The sequence below is a fragment of the Neomonachus schauinslandi genome, chromosome 2 (assembly GCF_002201575.2).
Source record: "Neomonachus schauinslandi chromosome 2, ASM220157v2, whole genome shotgun sequence".
In the NCBI taxonomy this organism is placed as follows: Eukaryota; Metazoa; Chordata; class Mammalia; order Carnivora; family Phocidae; genus Neomonachus; species Neomonachus schauinslandi.
Genome location: NC_058404.1, coordinates 43,915,469 through 43,934,631, shown reverse-complemented (window position 1 = coordinate 43,934,631; position 19,163 = coordinate 43,915,469). Strand labels below are relative to the sequence as shown.

At 48.1% G+C, this 19,163-nt stretch overlaps 1 protein-coding gene across 1 annotated transcript; it reads right to left on the bottom strand.

The window, feature by feature from the left end:
• Window positions 1-516: 516 nt before the first annotated feature.
• Window positions 517-15,453, bottom strand: SLC39A14 (solute carrier family 39 member 14). Its single transcript, XM_021698774.2, has 8 exons — window positions 15,190-15,453; window positions 12,975-13,161; window positions 9,969-10,138; window positions 7,857-7,979; window positions 6,935-7,123; window positions 6,612-6,819; window positions 5,258-5,442; window positions 517-3,668 (listed from the first exon to the last, which is right to left on the bottom strand). Exons 1-8 carry the CDS (start codon window positions 15,451-15,453, stop codon window positions 3,522-3,524), a joined length of 1,473 nt encoding a protein of 490 aa, XP_021554449.1. The 3' UTR covers window positions 517-3,521.
• Between the last annotated feature and the right edge of the window lie 3,710 nt (window positions 15,454-19,163).

The following is a 19,163-nucleotide window of genomic DNA, read 5'->3' as shown; positions in this document are numbered from 1 at the left end:
CAGCGTGCAACGTCAGTGAAGCCACAGGCTCCATCTGAGATAAATAATTTTTTCATTTTTTTTAAAAGATTTTATTTATTTATTCGACAGAGAGAGACACAGCGAGAAAAGGAACACAAGCAGGGGGAGTGGGAGAGGGAGAAGCAGGCTTCCCGCGGAGCAGGGAGCCCGATCCCGGGCTCGATCCCAGGACCCCGGCATCATGACCTGAGCCGAAGGCAGACACTTAACGACTGAGCCACCCAGGCGCCCGTCTTCACTTTTTAAAAAAGATTTATTTTGAAGTAATCTCTACCCCCAACGTGGGGCTTAAACTTTTTGACCTCAAAAGTCGCATGCTCCACCAACTGAGCCAGCCAAGTGCCCCTAAATCATTCTCAAGTGAGCAGGTTATGATATCGAAGGTTCCGTCTAAAATCCCGTCCGGATGTGAGCGGGAGCAGGAAAAGCAAGCTTTAGACATCAGCGCGACGCTATCGCCACCGTGTGTTCCCCAGTCCCCATTACACCCGCATTCCTGGAAAAGATCACACTTGGGATTCCGCAATACAGAATAGAGCTTTATTTATAGAATCTTACAAATAAACATTTACAGTCCACATAAGTTATTTTCTTTTCTAGTTTATCCTCATAACACCTGAGTTATTTAAAAAAATACTGTGATGTAACTTCAGAACTGTAAAAGGAAAGATGAACAACAAAAACTTAACCTCTCTCTTTTGCAAAAATTAGACAGCTTTTTGTTTTTAAGCAGATTTCCAGAACACTACCGTCTCTTTGGAAGAGAACTAACTACAGACAGGTCTTAGGATACCCAACAGAGATGCCTTCTCTTTTAAACCCAGGGTGAAGGACCAATGAGGGAAAGCCCCACGCTGACACTAGACACAAGAGATACCAGCCGCGTCTGGGGGCAAGGAAAGAAGGCAGCCTGCCTGCTCCCAGGTCACTGCTCCTGCACGGGACATATGCTTTCCTCGCTAACATCAGGAGCTGGTCACCTGGGGAAAGACGTGGGAGACGCTAATGCCAGGGGTGAACAAGTTCTCAAAACTTGCCACTCCTCAGACTTCTAATATGTACAAATGCTTAAAACAGCAAATCCAAGAGCTAAAAGTCAAAAGGGAATTGCCACATGTTCAACTCATGAGGCGAATCTGCCACCAGCAGCAGCAGACGCTCCGTTGACTTACTCGCGGGGCCCCACCCCAGCCAGGTTCCAGCCAGGACTGGCCTCTGGGCCAATTCCAGTTTAAAGAGAATTTCCCTTTGAGGCAGCTGTCTATGAAAGGGAAGTTCATATAGAAGGGAGGTTAATATAGATGTGCACGAAAAGGGAAAGCACCCTAGTACTTCATACTTTATTTTTTTTAAGTTGATAACAATTATATTTTCAAGCTCTTCTCCTAAAACTAGGACCCACTAACTCTAACTTAGGATTCTACTCCGAGAAGAACGGTATTTGTAAGGAATGACAGGTCTACAGGGAATGCTAAAATTATGAATTTCATATATCCATGTGAATTAGGGAAAGAAAAATCTCTGTAAAGTCTTAAAAGTTTGAGTGTTATTTGCTACTAGCTCCCGAAAGCCATGTCAGACACCGAGAAAAATAAAACAGAAAAGACAGAGAACCATTTTAAAACAGTCACAACAATAATAAAAATAATGATAATATAAAAAGTTAGATTCCAACATTCAAGGAATTGGTTCTTTGGTAAAATTGGACCATAATCCTATCAGGAGTCAGTCCTGATATATACTCTAGAATCTTGAGAACTCAAGTTTTCCTTCTTCTTCAGCCCATTCTCAAATGTATCCAAGTCAACAGGAAAGAGAAGGAGAAAAATGTATAAAGCATCGCCAGCAGTTTTCCCGCTCATACTCTTTTCAAGACTATTCCTGGTTTGAGGGCCATTTCCCAAGAAGAAAAAAAAAACAAAAATAAAATAGACGTGGCTTTTAACTACTGTACAGTGGAAAGACTTCCTGTGTAAGAACAGAAAAACTCACAGGTGTTGGCCATGACCAGCCCTCGTCAGTCATGCACACAAATCAGTTAGTGAACACAGCCCCTGGGCTGCGAGTGTGGGCACCACTAAGAAAGGCTTCTGGAGAGACTGGCTCCCCAAAGTGGCTAAAGAATCTGACATTATCAATATGATAATAATAAATCAATTCACCTAGTGAACCTGGAGATGAGCTCCCCTTGAAGCCAGAGTTCTGAGGAGAGGGCTCCACAGTGCCTGGGGCTGGCCTACAGTCTCACAGACAAGTCTATCAATCCATCTTCTGAAGAGGGTTAGAGCGATTAATGTTCAATGCAGTATAGGATTCGCCCTTTCTCGCTTGGGGTGAGGGAGGAAAGGGGACCTAAAATCCACTCACAGTGCCTCATCCGGAAGCCCCTGTTCAGCAAGCATTTGCAGGGCCCCGTCTTCCATTACTTGTACTTTTATTTATGCAATCAACAAATCCTCAGCTGGGCCTGCACCGAGTCCATTTCCGATCACCTTTGTCTAAGAAGCGCATGAGCTGCAGCCAATTCCGCAAGGAAATGTGCCATTTTGCAGCAGAAGTACTGACCAGGGGAGGGAAATTTGTGCAGTCTCCCCTCTGATACAAGACTGTAAATGTGCTTCTAGGGAGCCAGATAAAATGTCTCTCAGAAAATGGGAGAGGGGAGGAAGGGGAGGTGGAAATCAGAGCAAACCAACTGATTTCTTGCAGGTCTCCATTCTCCGCCTTCCATTCCTCAGTGTTAATGTGAAAGAAGCGGAGGAGGTCCAGGCAACTGACCCCTGTACAGCATTCCACCAGCGGGGGGCGCTGGCTCAGCCCTGTGGCCACAACACTATCGTCCAGCATGGGGCTGGGGGGGGGGGGGGGGACAGGGACACAGGCATCACTTCTATCCCCCACCCCCCCAGGATGATCCTCGCCTCCTCTCTTGCCCTACACGTGTTCCAACTTTCAGTTCTCTCTGAAAAAACAGGCAACTGGATAGACTGAAAAAATAGGAGGGATTCTTGTTTCCTGTATCTTTTCTCTGGAAAAACAGGTGAATTTATTTCAAAATGGGTCATCTTGAGGTCCAGGACACACAGTTGGATTCAGGGGCCCTGCAACCAGAGACTCACCTCCTGCTACTGCTGACCAAGTCACGAGCACTGGCAGTGTTTCTGCGTCGTAGGGCAAGGACGCAAAATCTCTCGCTGCTGGTTTGAGGACTAAGAGGCCAGGGTAGCCAGAGAAAAGAGTGAGGCTTGCCTGCTAAGGGAGCTGCATTCCGGTTCCAGGGTCACTCTGAGAAAGAAGGGGGAGGGAGGGAGAGGCACTACCTAGAGCCTGGCTGCCAGGGCGGCTTATTCCTAGGACAGAGCATGTGTAAAAACAGCTGACATGTGAATGCAGGAGTACAGTCCGTGTCACAGTCTGGGGCGTCGTGGGCGCCGCAGCCGAGGGCCAGGGACCGGGTGGCCAAGGGCCAGCTTCCAATCCCGCCGGCTCCTGGCAGGGCCCTACCCGATCTGGATCTGTCCCGAATACATAGTGAGGACCAGCATGATGGCGAAGCCAGTCAAGAGGCCCAGGTTCTGGATGACAAAGGGGACCAAGACGCTGCCGTTCCTTTCATCCTCTTGGCAGACCTCATTCATCTCAGGGAACTGAGAAGAGGAGAAAAACAAGAGAGCTGCAGTTCCTTTCTCAACCTGGGCAGCCCAGGACAATTCCGTGAGAGAGACGGAGCACACTGAATCATCATTATAATACCTACTCCTAAGTGTATTTGTATTAGAACATGAACACAATAATTACCACATAATACAGGATTACAACGTAATGGTATAGATCATTGTAACTGTTCTAAAGACAGAATATGTAACTGAGACATATGGATATTAGATAGAACCCCTTCACAAAGACAAATCAGCAGCAATAGCCTTACCAGCTATGGTCCAAGCTGGCTCCGGCGACTTTTCAACTACTGAGGTAAAACCAAGTATTTATCCGCGCATGGAGCCCTGGATAGATGTAGATGCTGGCTAAAAATAACTGCTCTGATAAAAATCAACTGTTTTTTGTGCACTTGAAAAACACTTCAGAAGATTTTTTGTTACCAAAACACCGCTGCCCCCTCTTTGGGAAATTGAGCAACTGTGTAAGGAACTAGAGCCTGGAGCTATGACATCGCAGCGGCGGGCCAGCAAGGTAGGTGACCGTGAGCAGAGCTTCGAATTCGAGCAATGCAAGCAGAAGACTAACCTCACCACCATGGGAGGGCTCCCCACAAGAGGAGAGAATCTAAAATGTTTTCCAGGGGTGAGGAGGGGCCTTGGTGGTCACCACTCTCATCACTGCATCAAAAGTATCGTTTTCAAAGGATACGGGAAATCATTCGTGCAAACACGCCAGAGAACATGTCATGCCAACAAACAAGAAAAGAAATCACCCGTGTTCTACAGAAGATGTAACCAACCGGGTATTTCATTCGCCAACTCGAAGCTACTTAGGAGGGTTACACCAAACGTTGGCGGGTAGGATACCATGTGTGCTGCCCGACGCTGCCGAGAACAGCAACACTCATTAAAGCTCAAACCACAAGGCATCCTTTCTGAGCCAGCAATTCTAGTTCTAGATAAGGTATATCCTCTCACCAAAAAATAATGCCACTGAAAAGGATGCTTCTAAAGGATATGCAACGTGAAAAATGTCTAGGGTATATTAAGTATAAGAGGAAATCCGAACATAAAATTGTATATTCAGTGTTCATTTCCTTTCCCTCCTCCCTTCTCTTCATTTACCTATATGCATCCATTCTGTAATACTTAAGTATTTTTAAGGGAGGACTGTGGAGTTGAGGTTAATCCTTTTCTTTAATAACACATGCTGGTAAGTTTTTTGTCCTTTAAAAAGCACTGAACCTGGGGCGCCTGGGTGGCTCAGATGGTTAAATGTCTGCCTTCGGCTCAGGTCATGATCCTGGGGTCCTGGGATCGAGTCCTGCATCAGGCCCCTTCTCCTTCTCCCTCTGCCCCTCCCCCTACTCATGCTCTCTCTCAAATGAAAAAAGAGGAATCTTTAAAAAAAAGCACTGAACTGCACACCTTAAATAGGTGAACTGGGTGGTATGTGAGTGATTCCTCAACAAAGCTATTATTAAAAACAAACTAACTCATGTCCTCTCAGCTGCCTCCCGTCCAATGAATAACCCAGTCCCATTTTGCCTACGTGGCATGAACTATGGAAGACTTACCATATCAGCCAGAGCAATATACAAGAACATTCCTCCAGCCAGTGCAAAGATCCAGTTGGCAGAGAAGTGGCTGCCAGCCAGGATGCCAAAGGCCAGACCCACGTAACAGCAGCAGGCAGAAAGGAAGTTGAAGAAGAGAGCCTGCTGGATACTCATCCCGGCATTGAGCAGGATGACAAAGTCTCCTAAGGCAGGACAACAAGAGGGAAGGGCGTGGAAGAGTTAACGCTAGGTCACGGACAGAGAATATGATGACGACAAACTGCTTCCACTATGCATAACGTCTGGGGGAACAATCAAGACAGACTTCCTCTTCACATCTCGGAGCTGTCTCCATTTACAAAACTAGCCATGTATTTCCAGCCCAGAGGCTGAAAATAACGCACAAGATTTTCAACATAGATAAGCCGCTAGCAATAGCCTCATTGCTCTTTTGATGGATGATGAAATAGAAGGAGCTTCTTTCCTCACAACTACACTGAATGGTGTTTTCAGGAAACAGAAGTGAGATTGAGAGAAGTTAAATAATTTCTCCAAAGTCACAAGCCAGTAAATTGGCAAAGCCAGGACTTGACCTTGAGTGTCTGAGCCTCTGAAGTCTGGGCCTTTCACACTCTTGCTCTGATAAAACTAAGGACCTTCTAACTCCTGGCTCATCTACTTCTTCCACCCATATGACCTCTAACAGACATCTCAACCTTTGCAAGATTAATAGGATGTAAGACATAGCCTAAAAAAGAGAGAGAGATAACCTATACTGAACACTTAGAATACTCTATGGCACATAGCAAGTCCTTTTCACTGTTTTTGCTCCTTTAATCCTCATGAAAAATCTATGAAGCATTATTATTAACCCCATTTTAGAGGTCAGGAAACAGCCACAGGATATGGGGCTACAGGGAAACAAACACCCCTATAAAAATCTCCATCATTTTTGGGGTGCCTGGGTGGCTCAGTTGGTTAAGCGTCCAACTCTTGATTTCAGCTCAGGTCATGATCTCGGCATCCTGCGATAGAGCCCCCTGTTGGGCTCTGCGCTCAGCAGGGAGTCTGCTTAAGATTCTCTCTCTCCCTCGCCCTCTGCCCTGTGCCCCCTACCCCCCCCGGCTTACACTCTCTATCTCTTTCTAAAATAAATAAAACCTTAAAAATCTCCATCATTTTCAATGATCAATTTCAATTATTAATTCAACCATTAAGAATTAGTGGTTAGATTTCACAGAGCACACAGAATGTGTTAATTATACTAAGCATTCTGAAGTTTGGCAGGGGAGGGTCGGACACAGGAGGGGCGCTGTGCCAGCAACCACGGCCACGCAGGCGGGCTGGGCCGGCGCAGAGCCCGCACACTCACCTAGCTCGTGGGGGAACTCCTCACAGAGGATGGCCACTGAGGTACTGATGCCTTGGAAAACAGACACGGTGAAGGAGGCACCGATAGCCAGGCCATCAATGAAATTGTGGAGGCCGTCGCTCAGGGTGATCATCCAGGCCAGAGTGCCAATATCAGAGTAGCGGACACCTTTCAACCAGTAACAGGCACTCTGGGAGGCCTGCAGGTCCTACAAGAGAGCCCATCCCCATGGCCCCCCGGTCAAAGGATGGACCTTCAAGGTAAGCCTGAGCCATCAAGGCCATTACTAAAAGCTCCCACCCAAGAGCAGAGGGCCCACTCACCTGGACGGAGAGGGAGCCCACGATGACCTTCTCGTCCATCACGGGGGCCTTCCCATCCAGCTCACTGCTGCAGTGCTGAGGAATCATGTGGTCCAGATCCCCATTCTGCAGCTTCTCGGTCACCCCCTCCTCCTGGTCCTTCTTGGAAGGAAGTGTCTCAGAGGCATAATGGCTATGTCCATGATGATGCTGGAGGGACCACCGGGAGGGATCAGCACGACACTCACTCGAACCACAAGACCTCCTAAGCACTCACTCGGGGTAGGTGCTCCCAGCCCTGGGAAGACCTCTTCATTCCCACCATCAGAGAAAACACAAGCAGGCAATACACACAGAAACCTAGGGTAAGTTGTTATAGAAATTGAACCAAGGTGAATGGAAGGGTTTGGTGTGGGACAGAAATCAAAGCAGTGACCTCAGGGCCAACACTCGTTCCAGCGAGGCGGCCCTCCCGGCTAGGAAGGTTTAGAGCTCCTCCTTGGCAAGAGCTACCCTGATTGCATTCGGCAACTATTTAGAGGCTAACTGCATGCCAGGCACCAAAGATACCTTTTCGGAGCTATACTGCAATCAGCATCCAGTTTCTCTGTGGTGGTACTTCCCACCCAATGACTGTATGTATCAAGCCCCTCCCTCACCACTTAAAGACACCAAAGGTATATTAAAAAAATGATCTTGAATGAAACAAGGGGAGAAAGGCACACAGGCCAGATCTGGTTTCTGGTCTGTCCTCACCCCTTGCTAACATCCACGGGAGGGGAGATACTCCTCAAATCTGTCCACAGCGGGGTGGGGGGGGTGGGGGATAGCAGGTAAGTTCACTGCCTCGGTGCTCAGATAACCCCACTACCGAGACACACAAACGTTTCTAGGATGGATGCTTTCCCTAGAAGCACCGCCTTTCCCAACAATTAGGCCTCACCTCATTTTTCTGCTTAAGAAGCATCTTCAAGATCTTCTCTGTGAAAAAGAAAAGATAAAAGCCCCCAAACACCACTGCAGATTTGGAGACATAATAATCTTCCAGAGGGTTGAAGCCAAAAGCCTGTGGACCCAGGAAAACAAAGTGAGTTTAAGAAAAAAAAAAAAAAAAAAAACAACTTCACGGGTCCCCTCTCGTCTCTTTAACCACTTCCTTGATTCTAGGAAAGGAAAGAGATGTACTCACTGGGATAGCTCTGCCACCTACCACTTCCTTCCCTTTCCAGCCAAATTGATCCCCTGACTTGCCTTCATGCCACATCACCAGGCCTGTCAGTTCTCTCTAGCTTATTTTCTGATGCAAAAGATGGATCCTCTTTAGAATTTTACTCTCAGGAAGAACAGCCCTGGATATGGTTTTCTACTTTTAGTAAAGACTGTCTTCATTTTTCCTGGTGCTTTGCTACAAGGGCAGAACCTGCCCGCAAATTCCATACTTAAGACGCTTGTGTTTATTTTCATTGTTATCTAATGTCCCTGGCTGATCTGCCTATAAACACAAAGAGAGATGGTATAATTACACTTTCTAAAATGGGAAATCCATTCCCCAGTTAAATGATGAGAATTGCGGCATCTTCCTGACCACAGACCTCCCAGTGACCGCAAAGCCAAGAAAGCAGACTGTTACTGCACGTGTCAATTTGGGGGTGGGGGCTTGTTTTGGGCTATTTCTGGAAAGTTCACTGATCATGGGGAGAAAAACAAAATCTATTGGGAAAAGGACTGGAGCAGGAATCAGGAGAATTCCACACTCCGTGATGCTCCTGACTTGTGAGGCCTTGGGAAACTGGCTGGTGACCTGCTCCCTCCATCTTCGGACAGGAAACAACCCTCTTGAATAAACCAGCCTTCTCATGAAAAGGTCAAAGATGAAAGTGATCCTAAGTACCAGGAACTCTGGGCCGCTTAAAAGGTGAGTGTTTTTCCTTTCTGTTTTAAAGGGGCAAACTGCATCTCTACTTGCTTGTATTGTTTCCTCAGAGACGTAAAGGTCAAGTTCTAGAGTAGAAGTGACACATACAGGCCGACTTTCCAGGAGAAACAAATCATCTTAAGAAGAGTGGAGTGAAAACCGTCAACTAACAGTTCTCCACAAAAAGCCAGGAAGGATGGCAGAGTACAAAAGCACAGCTTTAGGAGTTATGAAACCCGGCCTCCAGGATACGTGCTCTTGTTCTGTATCTGGTCAACGGGCAAAGCATTACTTGTTCTCTAGGCATCAGTTGATCTAAGTAAGAATCAACTAAGAAGACACAGAAGCACATCCTAGAAAACATAAGGTGCTCTGAGAAGAAGCATGTAGCATCATCTTTGTGCTTCCCCTCTGGCTATGTGCCCAGGCCTGTCAGACCACCTATCAGGAGACGCCTCCTGCTTACTGTCATCAGTGGGGCTACTGCAGAGGCGGGGCTTCTCCAAGGCCTCCTGCCAGACTGACAAACACTAAGCTGCTCCTGTTCCATGAAGATTTTCTTGTTAACCTAGGCAATGGGGCAAAGGTGCCGTCTGTGTACACAAAACCAGGCCGTTTTATTTAGACCACCTTTGCCCCAAGACAACCTACTGCAGAGGACAGATCTTTTTATTGAGACCTATGGATTCTGCTGGTTTTTCTGTGTGTGCCCCGAGCTCCCAGTCAGGAGCCATAAAGTGATCTCACTACACTACATCTTATCACCCGGCAGTTAGAGCACGTACTGGGCCCCCAGTGCTTTACAAGCATTAACTCATGGAGCCCTCACAACACCGTCATGAGGTCAGTCCGATCATCCCCCCCATTTTGCAAGAGGAAACAGAAGCACAGAGAGGTTCGGTGATTTGCCCAAGGTCACTGAACTTGTCGAAGGTGGAGCTGGGATTCCCACCCAGCTCCCAAACCTATGCTATGCGTCCTCTCCTCACTCGTGACTCCATCTCAGCTTCATTTTCTGGAAGTAAAGGACCTCCTCCTTCCTATTCCTTGTGTCGAAGTGGAGGGTTCTCCCGCTGTGCCCGCGGTCCCCCCGCCAGAGACTGGAATGCTCCTGTGAGGGAAAGTCCTGGCTTGCCATACCTCGGGGATGAGCTGGAAGAGGGCGTTGGAGTAGAGGGTTCCAATCGCCAGAGCTATGAAGTAGAGCAGCAGCCTCTTGTAAAAAGTCTTCTTCATGAAGGGCACCACGCTGGCCCCCATGAGGGAGCACAGGGAGATGACAGTCACACAGAGGAGACCGTATCCCCACACTGCCGTTGGGGGAGAGCCAGCCCCACCCAGGACAAGGACGAGGGCCAACGCCCCATTTCACAGCAACCACCATTTAGGGGAAACATGGGGTGGAAAGGATGGGGAGGCAATGTGGGAGGTTTGGGTGGATATTAACAAGGAAACAAAAAAGAAAAATCAGAGAGACAAGTAGGGAGGGAGAGAGAAACAGAAAATTTGTTAGTGATTCAAGTCTGATGAAATTTCCTTCAATCAGTTGGATCAGGAGGAATTCAAGGTGGCCTTGGAACCCCCCGGTGGCCCGAGGGACACCTGGAGGCGCACCTGCCAGCTGGTGTGGCTACAGGGTGGGACGCTGCCTCATCACACCACGGAGGTGTGCTTAGGCCTATCCACAGGCTGCCCATGACAGACTTTGGACTCGAGGGCTCTCTCTTTACTAGGAAACAAGATCAAGGGGACAAAGAGAGCTCATTGTGCTGCCGTGTTTGCTTTTCACATCCGGACCACACCGTATCGGCACATACACCACCTGGACTCGGCAGGCTTGGCGCAAGACACCACAAAGTCAGGTGTGCAGGGCAGCGGGATGGAGAATAGGCAAAACCGAGGCCCATAAAATTCCGTTTCTTCACTTCTCAGGGGTTTTTTTGTTCTGTTTTGATTTTGTTTTTCTCCCAAGTTTGTTTCCATTTGCTCTGAGAGCACTCCAGCATAGAGGACAGAGCTCCAAGATCACCTTGTCACAAAAAATATTTCCTGTTATTTCCCAGTGTCCCACACTCCAGGTAGGATGAAATGGAGCTAGGACCAGGCGCGCCCCTGTGAGCCACAGGGGCGGAGCATGTACAATTATTATATTTCCATTCAACAGGCAATACGGCATTTTATTTCAGATCTTTAAAGAATTAATAAATTCAGTTTCTGGAGCTGGAAAAAAAAGACCAAGATGAGGCCTCCCATGAGAAGTGCTTGTTAGAGTAATGTGGGATTTTTAGATAACACTGAGATGGTTCCTCTTAAACCAAATTTCTTCTCTCATTTAGAAGGAAAAGGCAAGGCCTGGACATCCCATTGACATCGCTTTTGGCTAAGTCTTTTGATTGGGAAAGGCTGGGGAGTCACTGACACGGACTCTTTTTATGAAAGGCAGCGCCCCTGTTCCCAAAGGAGGTCCACACAGTCACCCCTACTGCATGGGCACAGCCCTGCCTGAGCTGACAAAGTGGGCAGACCGTCAACTTGGGTCTTATTTTTTTAGCTCCTCAGTGGTCACAATTAAAAAGCAAAATTAACAAATATTTCAAAACAGTCAAGTAAGGGCACCAGGAGGTCAGTCCTATCCCAGGAAAAAGTCAAGATGCAAGGTATGAAGGACTGAGTGCCTTTTCCTTTGTCTTGGGATTTTAATCTCATTTGTTTCTGTTAAATAGTTTTTCTTCTGTTTGGCTCTCTATGGTATGAATTATGGCCTACTTGGGAAAAAAAAAAAGATCACTTGCTTTTGAGCCCAATTCTATCAATCAGTTGTTAGCCTCTTTTCCTTCCACCTCCTTCCAGATGGGTGATCTCGTGGTGGCCAACCTGAGTACTGCCAGGGCCTCTGCTTAGAACAGAGAGGGTATGGAGTACCAGGGCTTGGACAGCGACCACCAGCTGCACCGTTCCCTCTGAGCCCTGCAAACCGGGCTTTGGAGAGGCAGGGACTGGGGAAGGGAGGCTGACAGATCTCTGACAGGGAGGGCAAATGGGGAGAGCCTTGCATCTGACATCACCTGAAGAGGCCACAGGCCAACCTGGGTGCCCCAGAGCGAGAGAAGGCCCTCGAGATCCAGAGTCAGAAGTCATATTTGTGTCCCTTAATATGAGGGAGAAGTGAATTTTTCAGGTGGCAACTGTCAGGTGCCTCGGAACACGGGGTGGGGGCGGCGCAGCGGCTGGCCCCCAGGGAAAGAGGACGCACGAGTTCTGTTCTACTGCACCTCTGGGATGAGCTGGAAGAGCGCGTTAGAGAGCAGCGTTCCAATGGACAGGGCGATGAAGTATGTGAGCACACGGCTGAAAAAGGCTTTCTCCGTGCACGGCAGGACGAGGACTCCCAGGAGAGAGGCCAGGTTAATCAGGGAAACACTGAGGAAGCCAAAGCCCCACACTGTGGAGGAACAAGAACAGACGAGGGCCTCCATTACTGAGGGTGGGGGTGTTCTTGCTGCCTGGGGCGGCCGGTTTGGAATTCAGCTACGATCGGGGCAGACAGAGAACAGCAACCCGTCAGTACAGACCGGAATCCGTCTCCAGCTGGGTGCTGTGGGGAAGCCTACAAACACAGCAAAGCTGCTCTCAGAAGAAGCTTACCTTTTCAATGGAGAGGCAGGTGATAACGACAGGCAAGTTGAAAAAACCAGGAGTGAAATGATGAGGGCAGCAAACAATGAGCACAAGGCAGGCTGCACATGCTAGGCACCGAGGGGCGGGCAGGCCCGCGGCAGTCACGGACACTCACAGCCGCTGGGGTCCGCCCTGGCCGGCGCACAGGGCCTGCGCAGGGCGGGGGAAGGGGGAGGGGGGCCGAGGGCAGCCACACTGCAACACCGAGGCATTAGTCCCTTGTAGTTTAATGAGAACAAAAATGAAAAAGTGGCCAAAAAAAAAAAAGCATCCACAGGCTGGTCCAAAAGCCCACACTGAGTTCACCAGCCACACCACCCAATCCGACAATATGCCGGAGCAGCTGTGTGAGTGTGGAAGACAGCAGTGTCACCATCCCTCTAACCCACTCCCCCGGTGTTGATGAGCTGCTCGCTGGATAGATCTTCCGTGAGCAGCCCTGGCCCCAGCCTCCATGTCCCCGCTCACCTTCGATGGCGCTTGGCTTCCCCTCTTCTGTCTGCTCATCCTCCTCGTTCTCCTGGTTCTCAGAGGAGCAGGCTCGGGAATCCAGCTGCTGGAGGATGGTAGGGCAGAACTCCTGGAACTCAATCCTTCCAATCCGTGACTGGTTGTTCAAATTGTGGGCAGCAAAGAGGTCTCCAGAACTGAAGCACTGAGACAAAGGGAAAGAGGCAGGAAGCCTCTCAGAACCCAAAATCACATGTCACCTCTTGCCGCAACCGACTAGCCTTCCACGAGGAGAAAACAAAAATGGAACCTGTCCAAATCCTGGGGCGGCGGGGGGGGGGGGGGTCTATAGACTCATCTCCAGGGATGAGAGCAAGGTGGTCCCTCAACTTGAAAAACTGATGAATAATCTCAGAGATCAGTCGCCCAGCCCAAGTCACACACCTTACACACACCCATTAGTACCTGGCTGCCCACAAGGTCTGGGAACAACTGAATCCCAGGCTTTGTGACCAGGGTGTGCTTTTTGGAAAACATGATTCTATCTGCATACCTGAAGATACAGCTTCATCCAGATACCAAATCTACCCGCACATCACAACAGCCTGAAGAGTTATTATATTAAAATGCATATTCCAGATACTTCTCCAGAGCTATTGAGCTCTGGCACCTAAAGAGGAACATCAGCCCCCTTGACCATGTATGTAGTGTTGACCCCAGCCTGAAGAATGTGTTGACAGAGATTAGGGGAGGAAGGAAGGAAAATCTAAAGATTCAGTCTACCTACCATGAAGCACGTAAGGGCTGGTAGAGGACATGAATGCTCACTCCCCTTGGGAGGCATTAGGTAAGTAGTTCTCACATACTGTTCTTATGAAACACTGCAGTTCTACTTCTAATTATACTTTATACACTTAGAATCAGTCTTTATCTGGGTTGGTTTAACATGGGTCAGTCTCTAACAGTCCTCCGGGTGTGCTGACAAGTGAGAGCTCCTGGGCCTACAAAGCAGACACAGCTGGACTCCGGTGACCCCAAGATACTGCTGCTGTGCCAGGAGGCCCCCTGGGGTCAGTCTGCATGGGCCTGTGAGGGCAGCCTGCTGCCCAACTCCGACATCACTGCACACCTGCGCTTCTGCATCCAGGCTGCCTGGTCCCTTGGCCGTGTGACCTCTCCAAAAAGTTTTCCTTCAAGATGAAGGCCCTGGACACCTAGCCCCCAAACCTTTGTTGATTACTCTAGCATACACCCCCCCACCTCTCTTGCCTCTGAATCCTATGAAGACTGTCCAACCCATAGCATTTAACACTTCATTTTTTAAAAAAGATTTACTTATTCATTTTAGAGAGAGAAAATGAGAAAGTAAGTGAGCAGGGGGGAGGGGAAGAGGGGGAGAATCTCGAGTAGACTCCCCGCCAAAAATGGAGCCCAAAGCCCAAAGCGGGGCTCAATCCCACGACCCCTCCCGTGACCCCAAGATCATGACCTAAGCAGAAATCAAGAGTTGGACGCTCAACCGACGGAGCCACCCAGGCCCCCCTAACACTTCATTTTTTTTATCAGATAACTCTGTCCTCCGGTGGGTAAGCTCTCCATCTTGACAGCAAACTCTTCAACAGGACTCATTTTTCTCTATTTCTTGCAGCACCTCAGCACAGGGAACAAAGCAGATATATAAAGACATTGCTGGCTGACTTACATTTGGCCGCCACAAATAGCCTCAGACTATGATTAGCCCAGATGACATGGAAGAACAAAGAGAACCAGAAGCCAAAGGACTTGGGTCTTAGTCCTGCACTGTCCAGGAACTCTATTGAAGGACCCTTGGCATTTCCTTGTAAATAATGAAGGCTTTCCACCTGCACCTGGAGGGAGTGTGAGGCTCCCCTGCGACTGCAGGCAAAGGGCCTTGTAACCTATAAACCCTATGAGACACGCTGGCTGTCCCGGGAGCTCTGGTTTGCCCACGGGTGATCCCAGTGCAGCCGTGAGGAAGCATGCAGAGGGCTGAGAACTCCCACTGACTGCTCCCTCCAGTCAGGGCTTCAGAACAGCTACGTGGGAGGACAGGAGGTGCTGCTGGGGACCCAGACAATGGGGGAAGAAGAGTTGGCCCCTCTGTTCTACCATCATGGCTCGCCTGCCTCAAGCTGCATGGGCTTCCCGTGTCTGACTAGACTGTGACCCCCCCCAGGGGGCAGACAGTGCTCAGCATAGCTGAGAGCCTTACCGTCGAGAGGTTCCTCTGTCCGTGCACGGGCTGGGTGACATTGTCCCTGCCCACGCCCACATCCAGGTGGTTGAGCAGGGCCTTGAGCTGTTGCAGGGTGAGGCTGTCACCCTCCCCGTAGTGATGCAGGAGGTCCTGCAGGAAAAAGGCCGCACTGATGCCTGGCGTCCCTGTGGACACAGCGTGAGCTTCAGGAATAGCACTCCATAAGCTGACCCAGGTCAGCAGGAAGCAGTTAGGGAAGGCTGGGTGGAGCAGCTCCATGATGACAAATAAGCCTGCAAGAAGGAAAGGCAGGTGAGTGAGAGGCTCCAGACACCCACCCTCTCCTCCTGCTTCCCCACCAGACACATGGGACCCAGCAGCCTCGCTCCGGACAGCCTCCTCTCCCCTCTGACTCTTCACCCTTCTCTAACGTCTCTCTGCCAAGCTTTCGAGAAAAACCCTTCTTTTCAAAGCATGGAATAAAAAAATAATGAAAGGACAAATTAAACAGATTTGACTAAATTTAAAAACTAAAAAGTAAAACAACTGTGATTATGGTTAAAAAGTCTCTATCTTTTAGAGACACTGAAATAATCACAGATTAAACAGTATCTCGCCTGAAATTTGCTTCAAAATAACAAAGAGGGAGCACAGATGAGACAAGACCAGGCATGAGTTTATAACTCATGAAACTGCTTGATGGGTGAATGGGAATTCACTACACTATTCTATTTTTTTTTTTTTTAAGTAAACTCTACACCCAACATGGGGCTCGAACTTACAACCCTGAGATCAAAAGTCGCATGCTCTGCCGACTGAGCCAGCCAGGCGCCCCTACACTACCACGCTTTTGTAACGTTGGAAATGCTCCAAAATAAAAAGTTGCCTTAAAAACAAACAAACAAAACAACAGGGGCGCCTGGGTGGCTCGGTCGGTTAATTCGGCTCAGGTCAGGTCATGATCCCGAGATCCTGGGGGCGCCTGGGTGGCTCAGTTGGTTAAGCGACTGCCTTCGGCTCAGGTCATGATCCTGGAGTCCCGGGATCGAGTCCCGCATCGGGCTCCCTGCTCGGCGGGGAGTCTGCTTCTCCCTCTGCCCCTCCCCCATTCATGCTTGTGCTCGCTCACACACTCTCTGAAATAAATAAATAAAATCTTTAAAAAACAAACAACACATACACAAAAACAAAACAAAAAAACTACAACTAAAAGAGGGGAAAAAATAGACTGGGAACAAGTACATCATCAAACATGACAAAGGTTTATTTCTATATACCTAAATAAGAGAACAAAAATGAAAAAGTACTCGGACTCTCTGGTTTGTTAAGAATACACTTAAGGGGGTCAGGGGGATTGGCAAAATGGGTCAAGGGGATTGAGAGGTGCAGACCCCCAGCTATAAAATAAGTAAGACACAGGGATGAAAAGTACGGCACGGGAAACACCGTCAACACCACTGCAATAAGCTGGTATGGTGACAGGTGGTGAATAGGCTTATCGTGGTGAGCGCGTAACATATAGAAATGTCGAATCGCTATGTTCTACACCTGAAACTACTATATAGTATGTCAACTACAATAAAAAAAAAGAATACAAACTTAAAAGATTGATGGTGCTGTATTTCTGCTTATTAAAACAGCAAAACACATTTAAAAAAAAATACGAAACTGAATGTTAGTGAGGTCTAACAGAGTAAGAGACTGCTTGGTGGCTAGATAAATCACCAGACTCTTGAAAGTTATGATAATAAAAGCATTTCAATCCTTTGAATTGTTACATCTACTTTTAGAATGTGTACTAATAAAAGCAACCCAAAAATAAAAAAGGCTATAGGAAGAAAGTTATGGTCAGGCGAATTATATCAATTTCATTGAATAGTATGCAGCTATAAAAATGGAGTTTAATGTTAAGCAAAGAAGCAGAATGATTATGTAACAAAGTTAGGAAGTGAGAAGGAACAGGGAAAAATAGGTCTCAGAGTTAGCAGGGCTGATGATGACTTTCTTTCGTTAATCATTTCCCTCAGTATAGTTATAATTTAATTAGGGAAATAAACACCAGGCTGGGGGCTGAGGGGGGCGGGGGATGAGCCTATTTAATCTAGACCCAGGAACCCAATCACTGGAGGCGTTTCCAGGCCTCCCAGGCTCCCAGGGCTCTGGCACGCCCCACAGTGGGTCATTCCACCTCTGGGCCTTTGCTTATGACAGAGGAGTTAGAGCAGAGAGCTTAAGAGCAGGCTTGTTTGCATTCTGGTTCTGCCACTTACAAGTGGCGCAGTCTTGGGCAAGATATTTAACCAGAGTTAACATTCTAGAGTCACTCATAGTAGTGATACAGGGGCACCCAGCGGACTCAGTCGGTGGAGCCTATGACTCTGGATCTTGGGGTTGTGAGCTAGAGAGCCCCACGTTGGGTGGAGATTACTTAAAAAAATAAAATCCTAAAAAAAAAAAAAAATTGTGATGCAGCTTACCCTGGCCTTTAGTGTCAGAAAGACCTGGCTTGAATTTCTGAACCACTGCTGGCCAGATAGGAGTGACCTTGGGCAAGTTACTTGGGCTCTCTACCTCAATTTTCTCATCTATAAAATGGGTATACACCTCACTGGATTACTGTGCAAATTTAATGACATGAGCTACGGCAAGTCAGGAAGTGCCTGACCTATAGAAGGCACTCATGAAATATTATAATATGATTATATCAGCAGGGTTCCTCCACTTTGATTCCCTCCCAGCCCAGATATTGAGCTGCTACTGCAACTATCAGGAATACCCCTGTGAAACGTTGCTCCAGGCCTATAGCACACACATGACACAAGTCCCCCACCACAAATATACCAGCAGACATTCCAGGCTTTAGTTTCCACACATGGGGCATGCACAGAATCTGGGGACAGAAAATCTCAAGTCTTCAGTGGAATGTACTTTGAGTCAAACAGGGTGGATTAGCCATCAGCACAAAGGCGGTTTGTAAAGTGTTCCCTTGAGACTAACAACTCTCAAATCTACACTGAGAACCAGAAGTGAATACAGGGAGCAGGTGGGATCTTAGGCCCAATGGCTCAATCTATTGTACAAAGCAAACAGTCCTCTACCCGACCACCCTGTCATCTGTCTGAGGCATGTGTCGTGCTGTCAGAGCGAAGGACAGGGAGGCTGTGTGGATTTAGCAAAGGAGGGCAGAGAGATGAGGACAGCAGCTGGTCAACCCTGAGAGGCTCCTGACAGTCACAGATTCCTTGAAGAGAACTTGGGATGCTTATCCTCACCTAAAAGATCAGGAAATTTTCAGAGATTAGGAAACATGATCCATAGCCAACAAGTCGAGTAGTGAAGCTAGAAATTAAATTTTTTGTGAACTGAAGCCAGGTCTGAATGAAAGGAAAGTCCGCGCACTCTGAACCACTTCCCTACTGTATGGAGGCATAAAATACACACCCTGGCTCCCCAAGGAGGTCTGGAAAACCCTGCAGGTCTCTAGGCGGTCTTTCCAATTTTTTTAAAGACTTTTTTAAAGTAACCTCTACACCCAACACGGGGCTCAACCGTACAACCTGAGATCAAGAGTCTCATGTGCTACCGCCTGAGCCAGCTAAGCGCCCCAGCTCTTCCCAATTTCTATCAGCCGCAACAAGCACCCCAAATCCAGGCATAACATGCGTTGAAGACCTGTGCAGGGCCTCCACCCCCCCCAGGTACACCTTAGAGGCCAGCCTGTGTTACAGGATGCCTTCTTAATAAAACAAACAATGGTTCCCACTTCAGCTTTATTTCTCAAATTTATCTGCAGCAACCTCAAAACATTCAGAACAAACACAAAATTACCCCAAATGTGAGATACCCCACAGAACTTTAGCGGCATTACCTGATGGGCATTCATGTCAAAGTCAGCATTTACAAAACATTTGTTCTTCGCCAACCCCGTGGCCCCTTGGCCCCTCGGTGTGGCTGGTCCAGCCTCAAGTGCTTGAGTAGATTCATGGAGC

Bases quoted from the DNA above. Each gene is read 5' to 3' on its own strand.
- SLC39A14 (XM_021698774.2), bottom strand. From the start codon at position 15,453: ATGGAGCTGCTCCACCCAGCCTTCCCTAACTGCTTCCTGCTGACCTGG. The intron at 7,124-7,856 runs GTGAGGCCTAAT...TGGTCCCTCCAG, and splicing joins TTCTTAAGCAGAAAAATGAG to CATCATCATGGACATAGCCA. The intron at 6,820-6,934 runs GTGAGTGGGCCC...GCTCTCTTGTAG, and splicing joins TGGGCTCCCTCTCCGTCCAG to GACCTGCAGGCCTCCCAGAG.